The sequence below is a fragment of the Oryzias latipes genome, chromosome 8, assembly GCF_053564925.1.
Source record: "Oryzias latipes strain Hd-rR chromosome 8, Olatipes_Hd-rR_3.1".
NCBI classification, from domain to species: Eukaryota; Metazoa; Chordata; class Actinopteri; order Beloniformes; family Adrianichthyidae; genus Oryzias; species Oryzias latipes.
Window position 1 is genome coordinate 15,684,928 of NC_136244.1, and position 24,717 is coordinate 15,709,644.

At 40.4% G+C, this 24,717-nt stretch overlaps 2 protein-coding genes and 2 long non-coding RNA genes across 10 annotated transcripts in view; 2 read left to right on the plus strand and 2 right to left on the minus strand.

Annotated features, from left to right (window-relative positions):
* Nucleotides 1-802: 802 nt before the first annotated feature.
* On the minus strand, nt 803-15,023 carry ern1 (endoplasmic reticulum to nucleus signaling 1). Its single transcript, NM_001278896.1, is given in 22 exon segments — nt 803-1,303; nt 1,380-1,447; nt 1,565-1,688; nt 1,799-1,926; nt 2,635-2,782; nt 2,897-3,096; nt 3,194-3,293; nt 3,385-3,574; nt 3,654-3,744; nt 3,831-4,083; nt 4,242-4,436; nt 4,532-4,644; nt 5,042-5,201; nt 6,286-6,364; nt 6,727-6,988; nt 7,066-7,167; nt 7,561-7,683; nt 8,538-8,610; nt 8,787-8,859; nt 9,036-9,069; nt 10,224-10,344; nt 14,946-15,023. Coding segments are annotated over 22 exon segments (3,216 nt in total).
* A 282-nt stretch (nt 15,024-15,305) lies between these two features.
* On the plus strand, nt 15,306-16,326 carry LOC101161157 (uncharacterized). The gene is made up of 3 exons (XR_177418.5): nt 15,306-15,558; nt 15,813-15,843; nt 16,070-16,326. It is a non-coding gene; the product is annotated as an uncharacterized LOC101161157 (long non-coding RNA).
* Nucleotides 16,327-17,514: 1,188 nt separating this feature from the next.
* tex2 (testis expressed 2) overlaps nt 17,515-24,717 on the minus strand; it is a 28,515-nt gene continuing 21,312 nt past the window's right edge. For 3 of the 7 annotated variants that reach the window (XM_023957571.2, XM_020705328.3, XM_020705329.3), the window contains 9 exons: nt 23,878-24,232; nt 23,027-23,274; nt 22,751-22,894; nt 22,517-22,616; nt 21,222-21,342; nt 20,638-20,760; nt 20,162-20,371; nt 19,413-19,533; nt 17,515-18,999 (listed from right to left, as the gene is read on the minus strand). In XM_023957571.2, the coding sequence (XP_023813339.1) occupies nt 18,850-18,999; nt 19,413-19,533; nt 20,162-20,371; nt 20,638-20,760; nt 21,222-21,342; nt 22,517-22,616; nt 22,751-22,894; nt 23,027-23,274; nt 23,878-24,232 (1,572 nt within the window). In that variant the 3' untranslated portion in view covers nt 17,515-18,849. The remainder of the gene's footprint in view (nt 19,000-19,412; nt 19,534-20,161; nt 20,372-20,637; nt 20,761-21,221; nt 21,343-22,516; nt 22,617-22,750; nt 22,895-23,026; nt 23,275-23,877; nt 24,233-24,717) is intronic. The other 4 variants (XM_023957574.2, XM_078950883.1, XM_078950886.1 and 1 more) reach the window with 3 other exon arrangements.
* Nucleotides 19,454-20,800, plus strand: LOC144994148 (uncharacterized). The gene is made up of 2 exons (XR_013657577.1): nt 19,454-19,571; nt 20,600-20,800. It is a non-coding gene; the product is annotated as an uncharacterized LOC144994148 (long non-coding RNA).

Sequence of the window (24,717 nt, forward strand, 5' to 3'; positions counted from 1 at the left end):
GAGCATTTTGTGGCTTTACTTCAAACTTACATTTGACATAAACATGATTCAATTATTGGATGTATTCAGATGCCACCATGAACACCCTTTGGACTCCCATCAAGTCAGCTTGACAGATATGATTTAAACATGAGAAAATAGTCTAGCAGCATAAACTGGAATCAAGCACATTTAGCATAGTCTATTTTAAAGAGTCGTACCCAAAAAGCACAGATACCTTTTCTTTAAAAAAAAAAAAAAAAAGGCACATTGGCCACATTAAGAGATTTATGATTCACTCGTGGAATCAGTCTATAGAAAACTATACAAACAGTATCTGTGCAGGAAATAGAATCACTGAGAAATGCACAACATTGCACAATAAAACCAACCCGTGTTTTTAAAACAATATAAAGGACACTGTAGAGAGCAGAGATTTTTTGGACAAACACCTCTTTGACAACACATAAATGAGATATAAAATATTTCTTTGCTTAGTTCAGCTACAAGGTCAAACAACTCCCATTTGGTTGGGCGACTTTTTGGGGGCGAACAACTGGACAGACGTGTGCTGGGAATCCTTTAGACTCGGATCACCAGAAGGCACTTTATTCAGCGGCTGCACCTGGCAGTGGATTCCAGGCACTGCAGGCCCGGTCCCCACCAGCTCACAGCACAGCAGCCGACTCCCACAAGTGTTCTACTCTTCAAAGGCTACACCTCTTTCTGTGCTATATCCACCCCGGTGTAGATTAGTTCAAGGGTTCATGGTCCAACAGCAGGAGTCAGCCAGTGTTAGCTTGCACAGCTGTCCCGGTTCTTTTTACCTGAGAGGAACTGTAGGTAGTTCTGAGGCAAAGGTGGAGTTCACTATTTGACTGTTAGTCTCTGTGGGCTGTGCCAGCTCCAACAGCGGCACCACCGGAACTAAAGGTTGTGTGGAAGGATGCTCATCTGGTGATGAGGGCGGTGATTCGGAAGCTGTTGTCATACAGACTGCATCCGATGTTGATGAATGTGAAGGCTCCTGAGCGTGTAACAAAGGTAGTAAAGTGTGGGTTGGCAGGCGCTGAGAGCATGGCTCATTTTGTTGTTGTGTTGCATGATGGGAGTCATGGTGTAAACCCTGGTTTTGTGTTTTAAAATGCTGCTCCACGGTGGAGTAGTAAGGCAGGAATGTCCTCTCTGAAGCACAGGTCCGCATGGCCAGGTAGGTGTGCATGAGCAGGTGTGGAAAACGGGACGTGAAGTAAGAGACAAAGTCATCCGGGATGGAGCCCAGGGTCTCCTGTACCTCTGCAGGCAATTCTCTGTAATGATGTTTCTGCAGGAAAAAGGACAGAGATGAATCTGATAATAGAGAACAGCTTTAGTTCTGACAATAAAGAACACTCTCCCACCTTGTTTCTCATTGCACGCAGCAGGTCTCTGACCGAGCCCCCCTTATAGGAACGGAATTTTCGAAGATCTGACAAAAACGATTAAAAAGAAAAAAGTTATAAAAACCCAATTTTTCCTTTTTACAAAACGATGGGTCAGATGAGTTTTATTTAAAGAGCTGTGAAGATGTCTGTTTGGCTCATACCTGTCTGCAGGGGGACAGTGATATGCTCCCTCCAGTCACCTTGAACAACTGCCCTCCCCCCCCTCTCCAGCTGCCTCACAATTGGTCCATCCAGAGGTTCCTTTTCAATTCGGTCACTCACATCCTGAAGACAAACATTACCCGGGAAAATCAGCTAAAAGGCCAGGCATAAGACGAACCCGAAAATTAGCATTAGCGGCAGTGATACTGTTCTGAGTGAGAAGTGTGACCGACCTGAAAGAACTGCAGCTCTTTTTCCAGACTCCAGAAGAACGGGTGTTTGAGAACACTTTCTGCTGAAGGCCTCTTGTGGGGATCCATGCTCAGCATCTGCTCCATCAGGTTTCTTGCGACAATGTCCTCTGACAATTGCACAAACATGAGGCCTTTTTTAAAAATCCCATTTTGAAAGTGTGATTTTAATGCTGACATTCTCTGACTAGTGAACACTTAGATTACTTTTTTTTTAAACAACAGATAAATGCAAAACTCAAGGACTTCTGCTGCAAGAATGTTTTGTGTGGAAATCTAGAATAAAAATACGATTCATCAACAGATTCAAGAAGCAAAGCCCCTCGTGTGCTAGCTATACTAGTTCAGTTCCATATGTTGCATCTCTCCCAGATTCAGAATTGGATGACAGAACCACAGTAGATTTAGCATTTTACAACAGTCAGCGGCTTAAGCCTCAATTGACAATCTTTGTGTGGCTGGGAAAAACACTTAACCTTGTTTTGTAACATCAAGGTCCCCCTCACTTCACCTTCCCTGTCCTACATAAGATAACACTCTAGCTAGACATCCTTCAGTGGTGAAATGAGCTATTTTAGCCCTGCACACACAGCTGTTTTACTGCAAATACACAAAAAACATACTTAATGTATCTCAGTTCATAGATTAAATGAATCTATATCAATTACTTTAAGCAAAAATTGATTTGATATTAATAATGGATTTTCCTGACCAATTATGCAAGTTGGTTTGGATAAAAACACATTCTAAACAGCTAAATGTAATTTTCATCAACAAAGTAATCCATCCGTCTACAGCTGATCCAGCTTTTCTCTCACCGTGTTTGTCACTTTGAAGGTGGTCTATGCTGTACGCTCCTAGCAGTATGTTAGCTTGTCTCTGCAGGGATTTGCCGAATGGATGGCTTCCTTGGGACACCACATAGTAGAAGACACAGCCAGCAGAGAAGATGTCCACAGCGCAAGTCTAAAAGAAACAAGGCCAAAGCATGAAAAGGACATGTTTAAAGCTCTGCCAGGTTCTGTTTTTAATTACGCTGAAAAGCACAGCAACAACACTGCAACTCTAACAGCAACTTACAGGGTTGTGTTGACAATCCTCACTGAGAACCTCTGGAGCAATCCAGCCCTCAGTGCCTGGAACCCCAGACCTCCTGCTGAAACTGTGGCGCCCCACTGCCAGCTTCTTGCACAAACCAAAGTCTGAGATCATGGCCCGCACTCTGCCGTGTGCGTTGGGCATGGACACCAGAATATTGTGGGGTTTTAGGTCTCTGTGAACTAATGGAAGACAACAGGGACAAGAAAAATATGGAATACAAGTTTGCAATATTTAACAAAAATAACGGCTACTGTCTTTGTTTTTGGTGATAAATACCAATGTTGAGAGAATGTAAATGAGCCAGTCCAGACATGGTCTGCTGCAGAACCATGACCGGCTCGAGTCCATGACGGTTAAAATCTTTTCTCTCCACATACTACAAGAAACAATAAGTATGTTTGGGTTTAGACTTTGCAAAAATAAATAAATAATAGCCATAAAAAACGCTTCAATAAGCAGCAGATCACCTCCTGAAGAGTGGCAGCACACAGCTCAATGGCGATGTACTGGAACTGACGGTCTCTCTCGGTGCAGAAGTACCGGATGACATTTGGGTGTTCGTCAGATTCCCTCAGCAGCTGAACCTCTCGATCTGCAAAGCTGAAGCATTCTGGGAGAATCCTCTTGACTGCCACTGGACGGTTGTCAAACTGACCCCTTATGGACATAAATAAAAATGCTTTTTTAATATTGGAAAGATTTCTGTAGTATTAAATATTATTAGAGATGAACTTACTTGTACACAATAGTCCCTTCAGCTCCGTGCCCTAATACTTGTTTGGGATGGAAGGTTATGTTGCCTACTCTGACAATGGTGGAATCATCTTCTAAAAGAATGCATTTCAGAAAATAGAGTTGAAAAAGTGGAATGACGAAGAACACATTTTTCTGTAACCATTTTTGCGGTCTTTACCTCCATCTTCAGTCTCATTAGTCCAGGTCCCCAGCTCCGAAACAGACAAATTGGAGTGATTGGATGCGCGCGGGGTGACGTTGGGGCTGCTGTTGTCAGAGCAGTCAGACCTGGTGCGGGTCACATCTAGGTAGTCACCGTCAGGAGTCACGTCTGCTGGGGAGAAGGGCTGCTGCCTCTGGAGGAGCTCCAGCCTCTCCTCCATCTGCCTCTGGAACTCTTGGTGCTGCAGCTGCTGCTGCCTGTGAACGCTCTGAGGTACAAGAGAACCAGGCATTTAGAGATCCAGAACTGTCATTTGCAAATAACTTGAAAAATGTAACCTAGCAAGTGTTACATCGGCGAATTTCCTTTGTGTAAATCTATTCTTAGTTTCAATTTCACTTTATATCCTTTCACTTTGGGACTCACTTTGGGATATATGATGATAAAGGCCACCCAACCAGCGAAAAGGAAAGTAGAGAAGATGACGGTGGCCATGTCTTTGAGCATCGAGTCCACTGGGGCTTCAGGACGAATGGCGCGACCACCGACCCCAGGCTCTTGAATTGATGTTTTTGGTACTGCTGAAGGTGAGCCACCATCCATGCCGCTGTCATTGACCTTCTGAAGAGTTTATTGAGAAAGTACGTAAATATAAATCTGCTTGGACAAAGCACTGGAAAGTTCTCATAAATAACGTGTTACACACAGACACTGACCTCCTCCACTTTCTTGTCAGTGGTGGGTGGGATGACATTTCCTTGACTGCGAGAAAAACTGTTGGGGAATTCCAGGTTTTTATTCTGAGCCTCTGGAGGAGTCTCATGATGACCTGAGGAGCAAGAGAGAAGTTTTCCAGTTTGTAAAGACATAGTCCCTTTTTTTGTGTTAGTCTGTTTTTAATATTTGTTTCTTTTTTATTTTATTTTATCATTACTGTGCTACATACAATAAATAAAATTGATGTTGACATTTGACAAAAAAAAAAAGTCAACTGCTTAGTCAAAATGTAATGTCTCATGTCGACCAGCAGAGGGCAGCCTGCGCACAGCCAGACTCCACTTTAAAATGTGGTTAAAAAGAAGAAACTGAAAGATCAAGACAGAAACGCCTCTTTAAACGAGTAAACACTGCCAAACCACAAAGTGCACACATTTCAGACTCTGCATTTTTTCTGTTGTATCAAACAAAGGAAACGAAGCGGTCAGATCCAGTCAGTTATGTTTTACCTATGAGCAGCAGGTAGTTTCTCATGTAGTTGATCCGATTTCGCTCACGAAGAGCAGCGTTGAATTTTACACTGGTGCTGGGCGTTATGACACACTCTTTGTCCTCTTCTATCTCCTGGCTATCGGGACCTTCCAGCAGGGGAAATGTGCTGCCACGTGGCTGAATGCACATGTGCGCCCACACACACACACACACACACAAACACACGCAGGAAAACACAATCTGCTATCAGACCCTTTGCTGAGCAAATATTCTGTGTTTAGGGTTAGAGGAGTAATGCATTTCAGGTCACTGTAATATAATAAGACGGTTTCACGACAAGTGCTCACACCTTTAATGAAAATAGTTACACAATTGAATTAGAAGAAAATCTAGTTTAGACTGGTTTGCAACTGTAGATCCAAATGCAGATTTAAAGGAGGCCAATGCAAGACGGTCAGATATGCAATGTGGAAAGTTTCTGCACAAACACGACAAATGCTACAATTGTGTCATTTTTTAAACCCGAGAGAAAAAAATGTAATCTTAATAGTTAAATATAGCTGTTTTTTAAGAAAAAGTATAACAGTGAAACAAATTAGAGCCATTTTAAAGATGTTTTTCTAAAAATCTTTCATATTAACTGCATTAAAGCAGGTTATATGTTTAATAAAGCCTTTATTGTTTGAGCTTGAGAGGAAATCAAACAAAAGGAATTATAAATGAATCTCCTTTTAAAACCTTTTCTCATTTTCTGTTGTTTTCTTAAAAGTATCTGCCTTAGACCTTGTGCTTTTTGTGGAGTAACATAAGAGGGTGCAGGTCGTCCTTCAAGGACCCCTTTTGTGAAGGAAAAGGACTCAGGCGTCCCAGACCTCCCTCTGAATGCTTCTATAGAGATCGGGCCTGAAAAGGTTCTCCGTCTGTCCCGAGTGCTCTCACCACGTTTGTTTTTACAGAGTCCACTTGTGATCTGATCAGCCCAATCACATTCTCAGGAAGAAAAAGCAACATCTCAATTGAGCCTAACTACAATAAACTCCTATGCAGCTTGAAGTGAGGACACAATAAAAACAGTACAAATGCACTAAGTTTCATGGGTAGAGACTCACAGAAAAATTTATAACAAAGTCTCAAACAAAGACTAAGATATAGATCATATTTGCATTTACAAATGCGACGGAAGGTCTACTTTGGCCTCATCTCTTTTATTTTAAGTGCAAACCTTTGTTTAAATAAAGATATATATTCAAATTGTGCTCACCACCACGGTAACTCCATCGTGCACCAAAGACGGAGATGCATACAGGCTTGTGGAGTATTTGCCCACATACAAAGTGGCCCTGAGGAAAAAAAAACTTTAATCATACACTGACTGCTATAAAAAAAAAAAAACAGATGAAACTTGGGGTTTAGTACTGAAAGTCCTGTTTACATTGCTACGCCAACAGAGGAGGATGTGGAAAAAAAAGTACAGAGGGGCCGCAGTGTGAAACCACAGACTTATAGTTTCACTTTATTTAGCCTAAAAAAAAGACATAGATTTATAGGTTTAAACAGTAAAAATCTTTAACTCTAGACATTAAATGTTACCACGGTTGGAATAAAAATGTCAAGTCTGTAATCAGTTTTTGAAAAACTGTTTACGGTCATTAAATGAAGGAATATCAACAGCTAAGTCGAGCTACAGAAAAGCCTAACGTACATAAATTTATTCTTGGGCTTGTTCTCCTTTGGAAAGGGATACTTCCACCGGGTGATGCGGCCAACTTCTCCAGACATGAAGGTGAGGTAACGCAGCGTCTCCACAGCCACGTTAGTGTGGGGAACCTTCCGCAGACCCTCACGCTGCCAGATGTAAATGGCCACCACCGGGGAGTTGTAGTTCTGCACCCACTGAACGTCTCCCGTTTCGCTGTCCACAGTGACCACGAGGCCGTCCCCGTTGGAAACAAAATGAGCCATCTCTGAGGGCAAGCAAGTTATCTTTAAAAAAAAAACTGATAAAAAACCGGACAACAAATGTTAGTATTGAGATTCCTACTGTATTTGGCATCGTCGTCAGGAAGGGTGGAGGCGTAATCGGAATAAGTGGCGTTCCAGCGCAGCTCTCTGCTTTTGGTGTCGTACATGGTGATGGTATATTCTGAAAAAAAAAAAAACATCATTACAACAAAAAGTAAAAATGCTGATTTTTTAAAATTATAAACCTGTCAAAAAATGTAAAAAGACGACAACAAATCATATGAAGGCTTTAAGAGATTTATTGAAAGGTTTCATCTGAACAGCTTTCACAACTTCAGAATTTACAGCAGTTGTTCAGTTGCTGCTCATTGCTTTATTTACATTCCAACTTCAGGAACAATCAATACGGCCGTGTCAAGCTTGTGTCAAGATTAGATAAACCCGCTCAAGAGACCGCCAGGGGGTAAATAAAGGCTCAGTAAAAGCCAAGGGATGACAGCATGACAACAAAATCAAGCCTAATAAAATCAGCAGGTGAAAAAGCTGACTGCGCTGCTGTGGTTTGGGTTTTTACCTGTGCGTCCCAGATAAAGAAGAGATGAGGAGGGACAGAGCATTTCAGCAAAGGAGGACGTCAGAGTCTGCTGTTTCTCACCAGTCAACAGGTCCACCACATACCACAAGTCCTGCTTTTTCCCTGGTAATAAGCACAGCGACAAAAACTGAGAACTGTGACCCAGTCTAGAAGCAAAGCTGCAGCAATTCCATTTCAGTCTCTATTAAACAACAAATAGATCAATATATTTTGTAGCCCATATCATAACTCTGTGATCTGAAAAGTGCGGTTTTAAAGACAGGAGGTGATGATATCGAACCTTAAACTGAATAAAAGAGTAAATGTCAACATTAGAACACAAAAACATTTATGTCAACAGAGGTCAAGTCAGATCAGATTCTGCACTAGATTTCACTGCATTCGGTGGTGCAAAGAGAATTAGGTTTTAAACGCAGGACAGGCAGGAAACATGACTGCAGTCAGATATATATATATATATATATGTAGGTTTAAATCTGGCTATAAGCATAAAGGTTAATCTGAAGACATAAAGACCACAAATATGGTCAAAACCTTATGAAAACACAGAGGCCAGTTGGATTCAATTCAAATCATCCAGAATTGAAGCCACACAAGAAAAGCCATAAAAACTTGATTTCTAGTGTATATGAGCGTTTTCACATCTGTAAAGACAGCAGTCAGTTAAATGAAAAGAAAGAAGCTCCACTGATAATAGCTGGAGATGCAAATGTCCTCTGCTTCTCTTTAAACGATGACAGAGGAACTGTGGTAGATTGGGTTTTTTCAGCAGCAGTTGTAAATTCAAAAGAGAGAGGCTGTGACAGTGGGCTGAGTTGGCAAGAAACGCAACAGCCGATAACACCGGCTAATTTGGAGATGTTATAAACAGACTCCGGCTGCAGATATTAGTGGCTGCACGTCATTGCAGGCACACTGACCTCCTGTGGGCTCAACACATGATCGACGCATCTTACCCATGTAGAGGACTCCGTCTGAACTGCGACAGGGAGATGCTTGCACCAACTCTGGGATGGTAAAAGGCAGTTTCTACAAACAAACAAAAATAAGGTTAAATGAGATTTTAAATACAACTCTGCTGCACAAAAGTTGCAAATTAATAATAAACCATGCTTTTTTTTTCCATTTTCCACAGAACAGGAAGCCAAGTGATGTGTCAGAGTAGAAAACAAGATTGTAGTGCTGATAAAGTAGTTTCCTCTTACTGTGAGGCCTTCGTTGTTCTTTCCTCCTAAAGAGTACAAGCTGCCATCGTTGGGATCTGGCAGAAATGCTGGCCTGGATGGAAAAACAGAAGAATTCTTACGACTTGAAAAATGAAATCATGTTAACAGTCACTGAGAGATAAAGACAACTAGTTGAGCAGTAACTTGTGTAGAAACCCTGATTGTAGCACACAAAACAAACCAAAGTATTGGTGCACTGGTGTGGAAATGTAATGAAAAGATACATACTCTGCAACATGTGTGGGGACCTGAAGAACTGGATCTGTGCAGAGACAAAAGGAAGCAAGATGCTAGTCTGGACTGACAAGAATATCATTAAACGTTAAAAACGGCCAGTCGTTGTTGAGACAGAAGGTTGTGACATTCATCTGCAGGGGACACAAAGCTCTAGAGCGAGGATTTGAGGCTACCGTCAAAGGCAGTAGCCATGAAGAACAGTTCAGTCAGTAAACATCTTTCTCTGAGTTTTAATAAGCACAGACATGGATTACTAAAATATACATTAAAAGTAAAAAATTTGAACTTATTGATGAGACTCCCAGATTTTTGATAATTTAGCCCAAAGTTGTGTTTCACAAATCAACATCCTAACTTTCTTTAAGTTACTCCACCGCTGTGGTGTTGAGCAAAAGTTTACTTTAGGAGTCTGCTGTGGTTTGCTGCACCCGTCTTCCAGCTGAAGATTCTGTTAAACAAGCCTCGCAACAGTGTGAACATACTGGGTGTGGAGCAGGTGGGGCTGCTATGTGTAGGTGCCCGAAGGCGACAACAATAACAGGGTTTAGGTGTGGGAGTTGTAATCAATATGCATTCTCCTCATGTCATTGGACACTGTAGACACAACACGTATCCTGTCCACCTTTTAAACCACTGCTAACCCCGAGGAGACAGAAAAGAAATGCTGCCAACAATAAGACACGAGCACACAGAGGACAGGCTTGAGGTGCTTCTCAGCACAGTTGAGAGAAAAGACGTCTGCTGCCCTCTCAGGCTGGTGAACGGCTGCCTGGCTGAAACCCAATCACAGGTGTCAGCAAAGCCGGTACAGAACACTGAAAATTATATTCAGTAGCTGCTGAGGGAAAGCAGGTGACGTGGAGGCGGCTGCATCTGGCTCTGAATTTAGTTATTTGGGGATCGAGCTGACCCGAGAGAGACTTACAGCAGTAACCATGTAAATGCTTTGTTTGCACGTGATGAAACGAGGAAAAAAGCTTAACCGGGCCCACTTTGACCTTGATTACAGGCTTTATTTGCCCTCCTCTGTTAATGATTAGATTACTTTCATGGTTAAAGAGAGGCTGGCTCATCTCTCGAATCAAGCATGGTCTAACTAGGAATCCTAGAAAGTAGAAAGAATTCTAAAAGCTTACAAATAATCAAAAAGAATCCTTTGCTCAAGACATGTTCTCAAACCTTCTTTCAACGTCCATTTGATAGAGCCTGATTTCTTGTTAACAGCGTGCAAATTTCCATCCAAGGTGGAGACGAAGAGCAGACTTTCGGGGAGGGAAACTGTGCTGCTGCTGCAAACAGCCTGCAGAAACACAACAAGCGCACAAACCAAACGCATCATTAAAACGGTCAGGTTTCTGTTACAGGTCAGACATTAAACAGTAGACATCCATCTCCTGCTTTAGGTGGCGAGTTGGAACAAAACACTGAAAGCAAAATCACTGTGGTACAACACCAGACACAGTTACTATTAAAATGATGAAATAAAACACAGCCATAACATCTAGCAGAAGATAATTTGATGTCTGACACTCAATAATGATGGTCTGTCTTAACTGTATCAAGTACGGTACTTAGATTTATGTTTGTTGTATTTAGCCAAATAATTAGAAACTGAAGGAAAACGCTATTTTTTTTTAGAAGTCAATCAACTCTATATTTAAAAACAACTCCAGCAGTTTAACAGTGCCAGTTTGTGTGGACCTCAGGGTCCAGTCTGACACCAGCTAACATAGTTAAAAGTTAAATCGCAAATGCAGATCCAAGTTGCTGGTGGTTTGGTCTGAAGGCCATGAAGGGGACATTGGTCTTTTCTGGCTCATATGATGAGAAGGGTGTGAGAGGGTAGCTAGTGTAGGGCTTTTCGGAGTAGGTGCCCTTGGGGCAGGTAACCAGATAAGCTTTCATAGCATTTTCAGTAAAAGCTGAAACAAGGGTTTCAGTGTGTGTGTGTGTGTGTGTGTGTGTGTGGGGGGGGGTCAGAAACAGAGGCCAGGCATGCATTCGTTTCCCCTGCCACAATCATGTCACCACAATAATAGCACTTAGAAAAAACACAGTCCCAAAAACGGCTGCCGTAAACCTCTGCACACTTGGGGGGGGGGGGTCAACAAATAATATTTTCGCAAAATTGCAATCATGTCAATTAATTGATGGAGAATAAGGGAGAGGAGACCAGGCTGAGCTACATTACAAACTAAAGATGTGCAACACAAGATTAGCCACAAAATCTAATATTTCACCATCTTAAAAATAAAAAGCGACCTCATCTCCTCACTGCTTTGCATCAAATAAACGAGCTTCACGAGAAGCTGGAAAGCTGCAATGCTTTTACTGGTAATCCAGAAAGAAAAGCAAATATGCCCTGCATCCAGATTTTTGTTTTGGGATTAAAAAAGTCTATTACATGTTATATATGTAAAAAAAATGTCATACACATTTGATATTAAATCTATTGTTATGGCTTGATAATTGAAATTGACTTTCAAAAAGCAAAAATGCATTCTCTGCACAGATGAACAGTGGGCTGATGGGCCAAATGGGTCCTTGAACACCCACACACACATGAAAGCATGGGAGTTTGATGGATTTGGTGGAAATGAAAGAAACCAAATCTGAGCAGCAGACAACTGAATCCCTGACAGATAAAATGGGAGAAATGAAGGCTGTGCAGGAAAAACTCAAATATGCTAAAGCAAATGATTCAGCCTCATGACATGGCAGAATTTACAGCCCCGTCTGCTTCATTGAATGCTCAGGGACTCATGACAACGGTGTCATCTCGCAGGCATCAGTGGATGTGCAGGGAGAGCTGCATTGTGACTGATCCCATTAAACTACTGAAAAATACCTGAGTATCTCAGTTTTTTTCTTCTTTTTTTTTAAATAAATGCGTTATTTTAACCATTAATTATTAACTAGTAGGACTGAGACTTTCCTACTTTGAGACTTTACTCCATAACAAATGTAATTAATCAAACAGTTTACGCTCAATGCAATCTCAAATAATGATTTAACACATCTAGACACATGCAGTTTACCAACATGTGGCCATTTTTAATTGTCTAAATACATTTTAGAGTAAGACACAACCTGCTCTAATAAATTAGACCTGTATGGATGAGGTATGGGGAGCAATGCAACAACTATCTCAAGGTTAAATTATACATCCATAGCATATTCCCTTCACAAGGCTATCAAATGCCAGGAAATCCAAGACAGCAATTTCTCCTGTGAGTTAACTAAGAATTGGCAAACTAAAGCACGTCTAACCAGGAAAAGCAGAAAAACCAAAGCAACATGTGAAAGTTTCACTCAGTTTACAGAGACGCCACATCTGTCACATTTACGTAAGGATCCCCTACTGTAGTGCCACACGTGCTACACAAGCTTTTGTGTCAATAATATGCACCTGCAGCTGTTCCCACCGGGCTTTCAACTAGCACCCATCATATAAGCGTGCTGTGAAAAAAGCGGCTTATCCGTTTTTGAGCTCCTCGTAATCTCAGAAAGGGTTCTTGGTTTCAAACCTGCATTCATTTCCAAACATCTGCTTACCTCCTTAGTTTTGCATGCAGACTGACTTTTACCAGAATGAATATGTGTTAGATTTCAGGAACATCTGTTTTCAAACTGTTTTAAAACTAAAGTGGGACATGGTTAGTGAAGCTTTAGACAAAATGGTCTCTGGATTCCCTCTCATTTCCTCATTTTGTTGATTGCACAGAAACTGTATTGCATAACATTGATTAGTCAAACTGAAAATATGGATGATTACACGATCTACACGTTTCCTTTTGCAAACAGTTCACACATTGCTTAAGGGCACTCTGACAACGACAATCTGCAATCACTGGCATCAAGTTTAAGGAATCCCTAAAGCTTGGAAAACCGACGTGATCGACAAGATCATTAAAACAGGAAGTGTTCCAATCAAGTGTAAAACAGGCACTTTCGAATGACCTCCGCACCTGAAAACCCTCATCTTTTGCTCCAATTATCTGCTATAATCGGTTTTTGAAATTGTACACCAGCCGTCTGCGGCAAACAAGAATAAAATCATGTTGTCCCTATCTGTCATCCCTTAAACTGACAGTTTCAGGAGCAGTTTTGAAAAGATAAGATAACACTTTATTCATCCTGCAATAGGCAAATTTCAAATATTTAATGGCACAGAAAGGATCAAACAAGCACTGTGAGCAGAAAAACAACCAATAATCACTTGTGAAATTAATGAGAACATTCTACATCCTTATTAAATTCAGTGTTTTTTGACATATGAAAGAACCAAATGTATGAAATAACTGCTAACCCTACCATCAGCAATACGCAGTTTTTTCACACATTAGAAGAACCAAAAGGGAAATGTCACAGGAAATCATCTTAGCTATTAATAAAAAAAAAAAAAAAGTACTAAGTTATCCTCCTCTTACAGTACACAAATCTATCTCTACATTATTATTAGCCAAGTTTATGGCTCTGTAACAATAACAGAACAGTTTTTGATACAGCAAACATTGACATCTGCCATGGATATCTGACAGTTTAGCAGTAATTAACCAATTAGAAATTATATGTAGATTAGAATAAGTATACCTAAGCAAAAACAGACAATTTTAGTGGACAAAAAAGCAACATTTCACCTTACAAATAAGAGAAATTATATACCGTTCTGTAGGGCTGCATGATATGAAGAAACACACCATTTGCGATATTGGTGATCAATATTGCAATGACGATATAACTTGCGATACATGACCAAATAGCAAAACAACCAAAAACATCATTTCCATTTCACTGCAACAGTTTAATTTAAATTAGAGTCAACATAACTTAAATTATACCTCAAATGACCCTTGTCTACATGGGAGGCGAGCATCTAACATTAGGGCTCCATTCGATAGGTCAACTTGAAGAGGGTCTAACTAATTGGTCAAAAAAAGGCATAAAGGGATTTTTTGATTCGTTAAATACTATAAGCTGCCATAAGATTGTTGTAGCACATTTAGGGTAACTATTTATTGCAATTTTCGCCATCTTTTGCTATATGTGTATTGAACAGCTTGATATCGCAATAGTGATAAATCTGCGCTTCTTTGTGCAGGCCTACTGTTCTGCATATTCAGTTAAAGGCATGTCCAAGTGAAAACAGCAGGAAGAATTTAATGTTTTAATAGCAGCTGATACAAGTAACACAATCAAGAACAGGTTGACAGACAATATCACAAAAACAGCTCAGTTGATATTTCAAAATAAGAGCGTAAACAGGATTGTTTATCCAGCCGTCTTGTGTCCTTCATACTCTTTCTGCCTGAATCTATAGTTAGCCTTCATTTATCACCCCCAACTCTACTCATAATAGGCTAAGAGAAGAACCTGAGACATAAAGCCACTCTAATCTGTTCCTTTGCTTAAGTGTCTCACAAGTTTAACAGCAGAGGGGTCCTGTTTCAGATCCTTTAAGAAAACCGTTTAAGCATTTAGACTTTAAGGTTTTTGACCCAGACTTGCATTATAAAGTTTCTGTTATCAGTTTTGATGTTATGATAACAAATTCACTTGAAGCTATCAAAATCTGGACCCATTTTTACAAGGAATCTTGAGAGTATAACACTTTCACGCAGGGAAAAAAAACACATCATCATGGTGCAGGTGAATTATGCTTCCTAATGACTTCTGATATCTAAAGTATTCCGGCTATCTGGGGAAGATTGTAGCTCAGGGTTTTATAAAGTCAGAAATAACTGCTTTTAGCTAGCTAGCTTACGACTCTGTCAACGAGTGGCTGTCAACCACGAAACACACGAGCAGCAGACGGGTTTATTAAATACGCAAACAAAGTATGTCAAAGTAAGTCATACGTTCAATAATACGAGTGTAAGTCTTGCTAATTTATACACCTACCTTCTGAGGCAGAGTAAAGCAGCAAAGCAGCGCTGAGAAGCAAACCAGCAAAGCCCGACTGTTCACCGTCCAGTCCATATTCTTTGGTCCCTAACCGTTGGTTTATCCGTACGGCCGCTGACTACATAGAAAACGTGTTTTAGCTCACAACCGGCCGTTTCGAAATGTTGTCCCAACGCTGAAACGTCGGTTGTAACAAGCTAGCAGCCGAGGACAAAATGCTGCTTGTTTCTTCCTGAAATGAATACGGTGTGGGGGTTGGACTTTGGGACTCATACCCACATGAGGAGGAGGCGGGACGTGAGCTCCTTTCAACCAATAAGGAAGTGGCGTTTGACACGGAAGTGGTATAAAAATAGTTCCGGGAGACATTTTCTTCCACAGCTAACCACGCTTTGGCAACGTGCCTGATCAGGCATGGGCACATTTTATTTCAAACAAAATTTAAAGTAGACTATGCGTAGGAGGTGTTTGCATGCACGTTTTAGGTGCATACAAATCGGGGTTTTCCAAAAATACAAGCATAAATGTGGAGATTTTTCTTTAAGCAACACGGAATAGGTAGGCCGCAACTGCGCCGTTGGAAAGAGCAAGAGCGCCCTTCAAAATGCAGGTAAGCAATGTTTTAAAACGTTTTTTTTTTTTTTTATTTGTACTTTTTATATACATTCATAGACATCCTATATTGTAGCACGAGTTGCATTTAAGCAGTATTTTTCTATGGTTCACGTGTGATGATTTAAGTGCGTTAGACTTCTGACTCATAGTGAAGTTAACATCTATTCTGACATGAACCATGAATCTTGAAGTTTTTCTTTTTTTGTTTGTATCTACAGACAGCTAAATAATTCATGTTTTTTCCCGCAGAATAATAGGTTGGATTGCTAAAGCCACAAAGGTAAGCATTAAAATAGAACTTTGTTTTAAATAAAGATCATGTGTTGGTTTTTGAGACTGAAGACCACGTGACTCTTACAGAACCCGCATGTCAAATACTTTTTTATCCTAAATGGACTGCTCAAAATACCCCCCCCCCCCCCCCGTATAGGATGTGTCCTCATAGTGTTCCCTTTATTTTCTTTAGCAGTATAATTTGAATTAATCAGTGTTTTTGTCTTCCTCAGGTTTGATCAAGTGATGAAGACTTATACAAACATTAACTAGTTATGTACACTACAATGTCTCCATTCACCCATTTCCAAAAGTATTTACTGTCACAGATGTACGTTACTCACAATAGGTTGCAGATATTTATTTTTTTTGCCTTATTTTTGACAAAACCAAAAACATTCTACAAGCCTGTTATTGACATGGTCACATTTAAATATGGGCTATTATTGCTGTCTTAATTTTTATGGTAATAAAAATCAAACTTGTGAAACTGGTCCTTCTCATTCATTGTTTAATTGATGTATTGGTTTATTTCAAGAATTAAAAAATAAATTGGCACAATAAAATGGAAGTGCTATCGAACTCATTTTGGATATTAAGTTTGATTAAAGAACAGGATGCTCCCATGAGCTCAGTATGAGAGGATGTCATCAAGATGTTCAGCTGTGAAACCTCCAGACTTCTACATCCAACAGTCAGCTGTTTATACTGACCAAGACTATGAGCCCTAAAAAGTCGTATCCTTAGGATGAGGCTAAAGAACAATAGTTTCATGGAATGAGTTTTTCTGGCTGAGCAGCTGAATCCTCAAATCACAAAGTGTTGACTAAAGATAACCCAGCTACAGTTGGTTGAAGGCAGGGTGAACCTTGAACAGAAAAACCTCACAAGCACAAAAACAAGCAAACTCCACGAAAGTCCCAACCGGATTCGAACCAGCGCCATCTCTTGAGGTGAGAGTACCAACAACTGGTTCACCTCTTGTGGAAGGCCTTTCCTATAAGAATTGAAGCTGTTGTGGCTGCAAAGGATGGGGTAACTTAATATTTAATACCACATGTTCAGATCATTTAATTATTGGCCAAGAAAGTAAATTCTAATTGCTAAAATACTCTAGGATTTTTTTTTTTCCCTCAACTTTTCTTCAGCACAGCTTGAAATGTAATTGGTCTTGTCTTGTGGCCATTTACATGATTCAAAAAGTGCGAGATTAAAGTTAATCTTGTCATAACTGGAGTTGCTTGGCAATATCACCAAGTTTCTCTTTTAAAGCAAGACACAGATTGACAAGGAAAAATAAAATATCTCAAATATAATGGGTTTTTGTGACTTTTTTTGTTTGCAAAAGTTGTCGTCCGTAAGTTTAGTACTTGAATAAACATGTTTAATTTGCATCTTTATGAAATGTGTTTATACCTAGGAGTTTTTGTGTAGCTCTAAATGGGTCAAATCTTTTCAATGTTACTACAGAAAGCTTTTCGCTAAATTATAAGTTTGAGAAATTGAAAATGTACACAAAACCACAGTTTTTAGGGTTAAGGGCTGCATTTTTAGTTTTCTCAAAGAGATTTGTTTATGGAGCAGAAATTCATCTGGAAACAAGTAACTCGCAGTGTAAACCTAACTTGAAGGTTGGACTCCAGTGATGTTATTCTGTTTGATCCATAAAAAGACCAAGTTTGTTTTAGGGGAAAAAGGTTTATTGATCCACAATGATCAGAACCATAACAATCCGCAACACGACTCAACACAACAGCAATTTTCATCACTGTTCAAAAAAGCAACACTGAAATGAAAATCAAAGGGCACGTCTGAAACGGTAAGGTAATGCAAGAAATGTGGTGGCTCACCATGAAGGAATGTTTGGTTACTTAGAAGGCACTTGCTGCCTCGAAACATTAGCCAACACACATTTTTAACAAAACGTTAAGTCATAATTGAAGCAGACATGTATCCAGGTTTACTATGATCCAGTGGTTTTAGATTGACGGCTTTGAAAAAATACAGCAAATCCATAAATAAGCAAAATAGTTTTCATTATGAGTGTCTGCTGACAACACGAAACAATATGGCTAATATCCAGTGTGGGGGTATTCCAAAATAAAAGTTTTTTTTTTTTTTATCTAAAAATTACATTTTTAGACAATAATGATGACAGACTTAAGTCTCCTGCTGCCAAGAGGAAAATAAATACAAAATAAAATCCTTTCTGTATTTTTCCAACATCTTAATGTATTTATCAAAACAAGCAGAAAGGGAGGAACTGATTGCTTTTTTTGTACATAATACACCTTTCAAATGTAAATGAAAGATTGCTTTGGCAAAAAAGATACAAAATTATTACTTTTGCTCAACTCTGAACTAGAACACAAGGAGTAATTGAGACAGAAGCTAAGTGGAAAAACAAGCTTCTGCACAGCTAGCAAGCTGCAATCCCACTGATACATTCAACAGAGCTGGAAAGGCAGAGCTGCAGAGAAAAGTTAATAAATGCTGGGAGTTGATAAGAAGACCACGCTGGGACTGCGTGGGACTACTATATTCTAGGGATTTTATTTTGAAATATTTGGGCCACCCCTTTTAATTTTATAATTTTTTGTTTTTATAGCAGTAAGGTTTTCTAGAGTTTTAAGCATTGCACCAAAAAGTTTGCAACAATCAGAGTTGCTGCAGTTGAGCATCACAGGTTTCTGGTTCCTCGAGCTGAATCAGATGGCAGTTTTCTGATCCAGTGTAAAAAAATGTGTTTTCATTAGGATGTGTGTGTTGTTGTTTTTTTAATCTAAAAAGTTCACTTCCATTTGTTAGTCACTATCTATTGCTTTTAGCAGCCACAAATGATAAGGGCTCATATTTTCCCATTTTCGACCACATGTTTTAGGATACTGCTGCAACAGATGCTGCAAGGATGGAATCAGGTATTAAAGAGTTTGTCGGCACATTCTCACTCCTTGGCTTTTTTCTTCTTATGTCTGAGAAGTTCCTCTGCCACGCCACAAGAAAACCCAAATCTTTAAACATCAGGGATGTCAGACTCCTCTGGTTCCGTATCCTTCATGGCATCATTTATCACAGTCATCAAGTTGGCATTTGAACGTGTATCCATGGCTGAATGCATTATGGGTAGCCATAGGTCATCCATGTTTGGCATAACGAATATTTTCTGTGGGCAAAGAAAAACAGAGTGAACCAAAGCAGCTGGGACGTAACACAAGCAAAAAAATTTAAAATTCACGAGGCATCAGACCAGTTTTAGTGTTAAAAAAACAAATTCAGCTCCAGTTTTGAACATTTTCTATCATAGTGTTTTTCAAAGCTAACACTGTGAAAGAAACCGATGATTACAGCCCTGGAGGAGTCAGACAGGGATAAATGTAGATGTGTGGGAGAGCTGACCTAACCACTCAGCTACAGTGGTGTGCATCAGGGCGGTTTTTAAAACAGCAGGTATATTATTATTCCTCTTGTAATGCAATAGATGGGACAGCCACATACACCTTTTGAGTGCATGCAGATAAAAAAATCTGCACCCCCCCCCTCCTTTTTTAAATAATCGTTTTTTTTTTTTGTCTGTACCTGGAACTCCTGATCCAGCTTCTTCTCTATCCACTCTGTAACGTGACCCAGAGTGACCTCCCTCTCTCCCAGTTTAGGCCTCGCCTTCAGCTCCAGGTGAGGAGGACTCCGGAAACCATACCTACAGGCAGGATAACACATTGACAGCTACAGTGAAGCGTAAGAGTGTGCATTTAGCATGCATTGAGTGGTCTGCTAGATGCATCACAAATCCTCTAAGCCAGGCATGTCCAAAGTGTGGTCCGTGGGTCAAAAATGGCCCATGTTCAACAAGGTCTTGTCAGACAATCAATAATGTGTGTCCCCCAGCACTTTTTATAAGAACTGAGTGTGCAATTTCTTGATTGTAATTGGCTAAATTTTTTTGTATGCTGTTAGAAACCACTTGATCTTCAGAGCCTTTAGGGTCTAAGGTCAAGAACGGATTCATTTGTTTCTGTGATCAAAACTCCAGTGTTATTTGTATGTGTGTGTTTGCAATAAAATGTTCATTAAATAATTAATTAGCATCTAATGTTAATATAAGGGTTCAAAGAGTGTTAGGCCGAAGGTTTGGCCCTCACACATTTTCATCTCATCAAATCTGGCCCTCTTTGCAAAAAGTTTGGACTCCTCTTCTCCAAGCACTCCACATTTTGCATGTCCGTGTTTGTCCAGCAGAGGGAGTATTTGCAGTGTTCTCCAGTTAAAATTCCTGGAAGTCAGCTGCTCATGAACAACCATTTTTTGAAGTGGAAAGATGAACGTACCATATTCTGTCTGTGGGAGGTGGGGGGATGTTGACGGCCAGAGTTCCCCGGCACTCTTGTACCTCCACTGTGAGCAGCAGGGGGGTGTTGGATACCTCTTCCATTTTCTTCTTAATGAACTCGGTCTCCGTGGCCTTTTGGAAATATTTGGACTTGGCTATCTTGTCCACCAAGCGCATGATCTTGCTGGGTCTGTGGCCTCCTACGTAGCTGCAGGGGCCAAAGATGGAAAGAGAAGAGGAGGTGGAGGGCACAAGGAGTGAGTCAGGTTCATCATTTATTCATAACAGCCTCTCTTGCTACTCAGCACCCACACGGGAGGGAAGAAACAGAGCGATACATCAAATCAGCAGCAGGTCTTCAAATGAGTGGACCAAAAGACTCTGCTTCAAGACATCAACATGAATCTAATATTCTGCCCGTTTTTTTTCTCATCAGATCTACACTGCTGTCGCCGTAGCAACACGTTGGCTCACCCTTCAGCTCCAGGCTGAGTTGATTTGTCACTAAGGACTTCTGGGGGATCTTCCTCATCTGATGAGCCAGCACTGGATGACTCTTCATCACTGTCTGCCAGACAGTATGTCCGTGACCTGGGCCTGTCGCACAAACACACACTGGCTGTTACTCTGTCAGGCACCGTTTGCAACAAAATCTCTACAAAATATATTCCAGGATAAATCACAGGAAATTAAATGACACCAAGAAGATGTTTCAGTGACAGGTAGTGGAAGGCATCCAATCCCAAACTCACCATTCATTGATTAAATCCATTATTGTAGGCATCCAAAAGGGGAGGATTGATATATGAAGAGAGGGGAGGAATTATGAAAAACACAAATGACAGCTAATATATCCATCTACCCCATTATAATCCGGTTTGTAGCTTAAAAAGGATCCTAAGTACTTTGCTTTAGCCTGTCACAAAGAATGTAACAGAAAAATAAGAGTTTACTTTCATATAATAATAGAAAAAGTCATTTCTATAATTGATTTTGCCTCCAAAGCTGCAGTTTGAGATTATGAAGAAGCCACTAAATGTGATGCAAATAAGTCCCACCATTCTTTCCCGTGCTCCCCAAGTCCCTCGCCTTCTTTCCCCAGACGCGCCAGGTTTAGCTTCGTCTCTAGCGTCATGAGGAAGGAGCCTCGGTAGGAGATCTCCAGATCAAACCACAAGCCTGGGCAGAAAAGACAACAAAGACATTTATACTCTTTTAATTTTAGACCTTTTCCTCTGAACGACTCAATTAGATGTGTTTTTTCCTAAAATAAAGGACAGCCCTCTGACTGGCTTTAATCACTGTGAAGTCCCCCACAGAGCTGCTGGGAAGAAGACCAGAAAAGGTCAGCTCGATGCCAGCCTGGCTCCCTATTGGCTGACTCCGTCTGGGTACTTCCTGTTTACACATCATTAATTGCGGACAGATTTCACTTCCCCTGCTGTTTATTCCCCTTGATCTCTACAGTCTCTGGTGTTTTTGTCTTTTTATTGATTTGCTCCTAATTTTCCAATTATATAGATAATTTCATATTTGTCACAGAAGTGCTAGAATAAGAACATTTGGTAGAATACAAATCAAAAGGTGTTGGACCTTTAAAAACATGATTTTTTGGCAATAATTTAAAGAATAAGACTCAGATAGTAAGATAAATATTTTCTAAAGAGATGTTGCTAAGTGGTAGGATTCAGAGAAATCTCTGTATGCTGGGTTAAAAGTGAGCTGGTATTGCTTGTGATCTAAAGGAAAAAATTTAAAACCAGACATATTTCTGCAGAAAACAGTTTATGAAAGGAATCATCAAAAATAATTGATGATTCTTTTTATATCTGCAATGCTAATACCGAACAACACCTGAAGCTCTCCTGTCGGCCAAACGCAACAAATGAGCTTCAATAAAGTCAGATTCACAAAAAAATTGTTGAAAGATGAGGAGTTTTTAAAAAACTAGCCTAACGTATTAGACATGCTGCTTGAGCCTAATGATAAATTAGCATATTTTTAAAGAACATAAAAAACTGGAGGAAAAAATTATCAAACACATGTTACTTTTAGTCTGTGGAGAAATTGTGATCATTTTGAAGAGTTGAGCTTATGTGCAAAACCAGCCCAATTCTCTGCAGCTCAAGGCTGCTCAGGGGTTTTATAAAATATTTGAAATTCCATTAACAAACAAAAGTATAGAAAACATTAGTATATGAAAAAAAGAATTGAGTGAGAAAGAAAAAAAATGCTTTATTATGTATTATTTTTGAACATTTAAGCCATAAAATAAGAAAAGCAGTGATTTCCATCATAGCCCATGAAGAAACCTAAAAAAGCTGGACATGCCACCACAGCTTTCTTTTCCTACCTTGGTGGTCTACAGAAGGTTTGGAGGCACGAAGGATCTTAGGAATGGAAAATCCCATATCAAGCTCGGTCAGAGTCAGCTCATTCATCACATACGGCAGCTTAAACAAAAATTAAAAGAACGTTATGAATAAAAATATTTGTGAAGACAGCTCTTGGAGACAAAATGCACAGAAGTACTGCATTTAGACTGCTGTTTTTGTGGTTTCTGTTACAATACAGAGGTGCCACTCACCCTGATCTTACTCAGCTTCATTTGGATCTTTTTGGAGACGACGTCGGCCCAATAATTTTCTCTGAGGAAGTCCCAGAAAATTCTCCCCAGGAAAGCGTTGACCCAGAGCTCCGACTCATCGGTCTCCTCTGAACTTCTCTGTAACTGCAGGGAACACATTTGTACTCCACAAAAGCCAGGGGGGAAAAATGTACGTGATTTCATAATATTTAGACCCCTTCAGGGCAGACACCCCTATTTTTTGTGGCTTTTTTGTGGCATCCATCTGTCTCATACCTTCTTGGTGGTTTGGGGGCTGCTCTCGGGGCTCTGCCCTGGGCTGTCATCTGCAAATGGGCTTCTCGGTGGAGCTTGGGGGTTAACATATTTGGCCATGTAGACGTTATAGTCCAACTGCATCTTCTGCTTTGACCCTCCAGCAGGGCCACAGGGGAGAGAAGACAGCTCTTCGTGGCTTCCCCTGTCTGCCTCCAGGCCCCCGCCTGCCTGAAAGCTTCCGCTGCAACTGTGGGCTGGCAAGAAAGCTACAAGTGGATGCAAGAGAAGTGTAGAGAAGACACAATGATCCATTTTCACCATTCCAGTCAATGCGTAAAATCATTAATGATTCATGACGGTGATTTCAAAGCTTTGAGTAATAAGCATCTTCTTTGTATTCCTTCTTTGACAATGGACTCCAGCTCTCTATTAGCATGCTTCGCACAGGAGAACACGCTGCATCATCTCTTAAGTAGACTGCTTCACAAATCTGTGTGCAGAAAAACTTGATTTTCACTGCAAAATCTTTCATTTTGGAACCGTGTTTGATTTAAAAAGGCTCGTATCCCGGCATGGAAACCAGAGCTACAGTACAATACACTGCTTCTCTGCTTGTAATCCTGCTGACCCATTCACACTCAGCTGTTCATTTAGTCGAGGGGATTGGAAGTCCCTAAGCTGAGGCTTAAGCACAGATCTGATTGCAGTGCAGTAATGTTCTCCAGAGGGTAGTTATTCTGACTGTGGGCTGGGATGTGTGCAAATATGTGTGGAAGAATGAGAAAACCCCTCCACAGTCCATCCCAGTATTTTCTCATCCTTCCACATGTTTTCTACAAGTCCATCTATGATGGTTATCTGAATCTCACCACTCTTGCCAACACCAGCCAGGCCGCCGCCTCTCCCCTCCAACTTCACACGAGATGCTAGAAGAAACCTCCGGAACCACTCCTCTTTTTCCCTGCCGGTCCTCCCAAACAAGTAGATTGTCAGATCTCCTCCTCCTGAAGACGGTCTCTTCTGTTCCTCCGTGGACGCAGAGCCTTCGGGTCGGTCCGTGTGATCGGTCCTCTCCCCTTGCCCTGCCAGCCGGTCCTCTGCGGCTTCACACCGTTCCTCCTGAGCTTTGGACATGAAGTCATCCTGCTTGGCCAGCTCAATACAAATGGGGTACTTCTTGTTCCAAACGCGCTTTCGAGCAAGACTCTGAGGCATCAAGGAGATCTGTGGAATGCAAATTGCTACAGTTTTATTAGCCAAAGTGCAAAAGAATATGAACCTTTGCTCTCATCAGGTGTGACCCTAGCAGGGGCTTAAACTATGAAATTATGGGGATTTTTGTTATATTGATCTCATTATTTTGGTTTCACCAATGTTTTAAATAGGAAAATCTGGTCAACTCAACAGATCAGCTAGTCTTTTATTCTTTCTTTAAGAATAAATTGTCTTGTGAAAAAATAAAAAATACTTGTTTCGCCTTTTGGGGCACCAAAAAATATACAAAAACTGTACACAGAAACTGTTTAGCTATCACAACAATGACAGTGGGCTTAAGAAAAGGCTTTTCTGATACTCCAACTTATCATATTGAATCAAAACAACTGTTTTGTTGCTTGCACATTTATTTTTCTGATCAAATTTCCTCCATCTTCACACATTTTTGTCTGTTTGTTGTGCAGGTTACAAATGTTTAAGAGGTATTTTTTGGT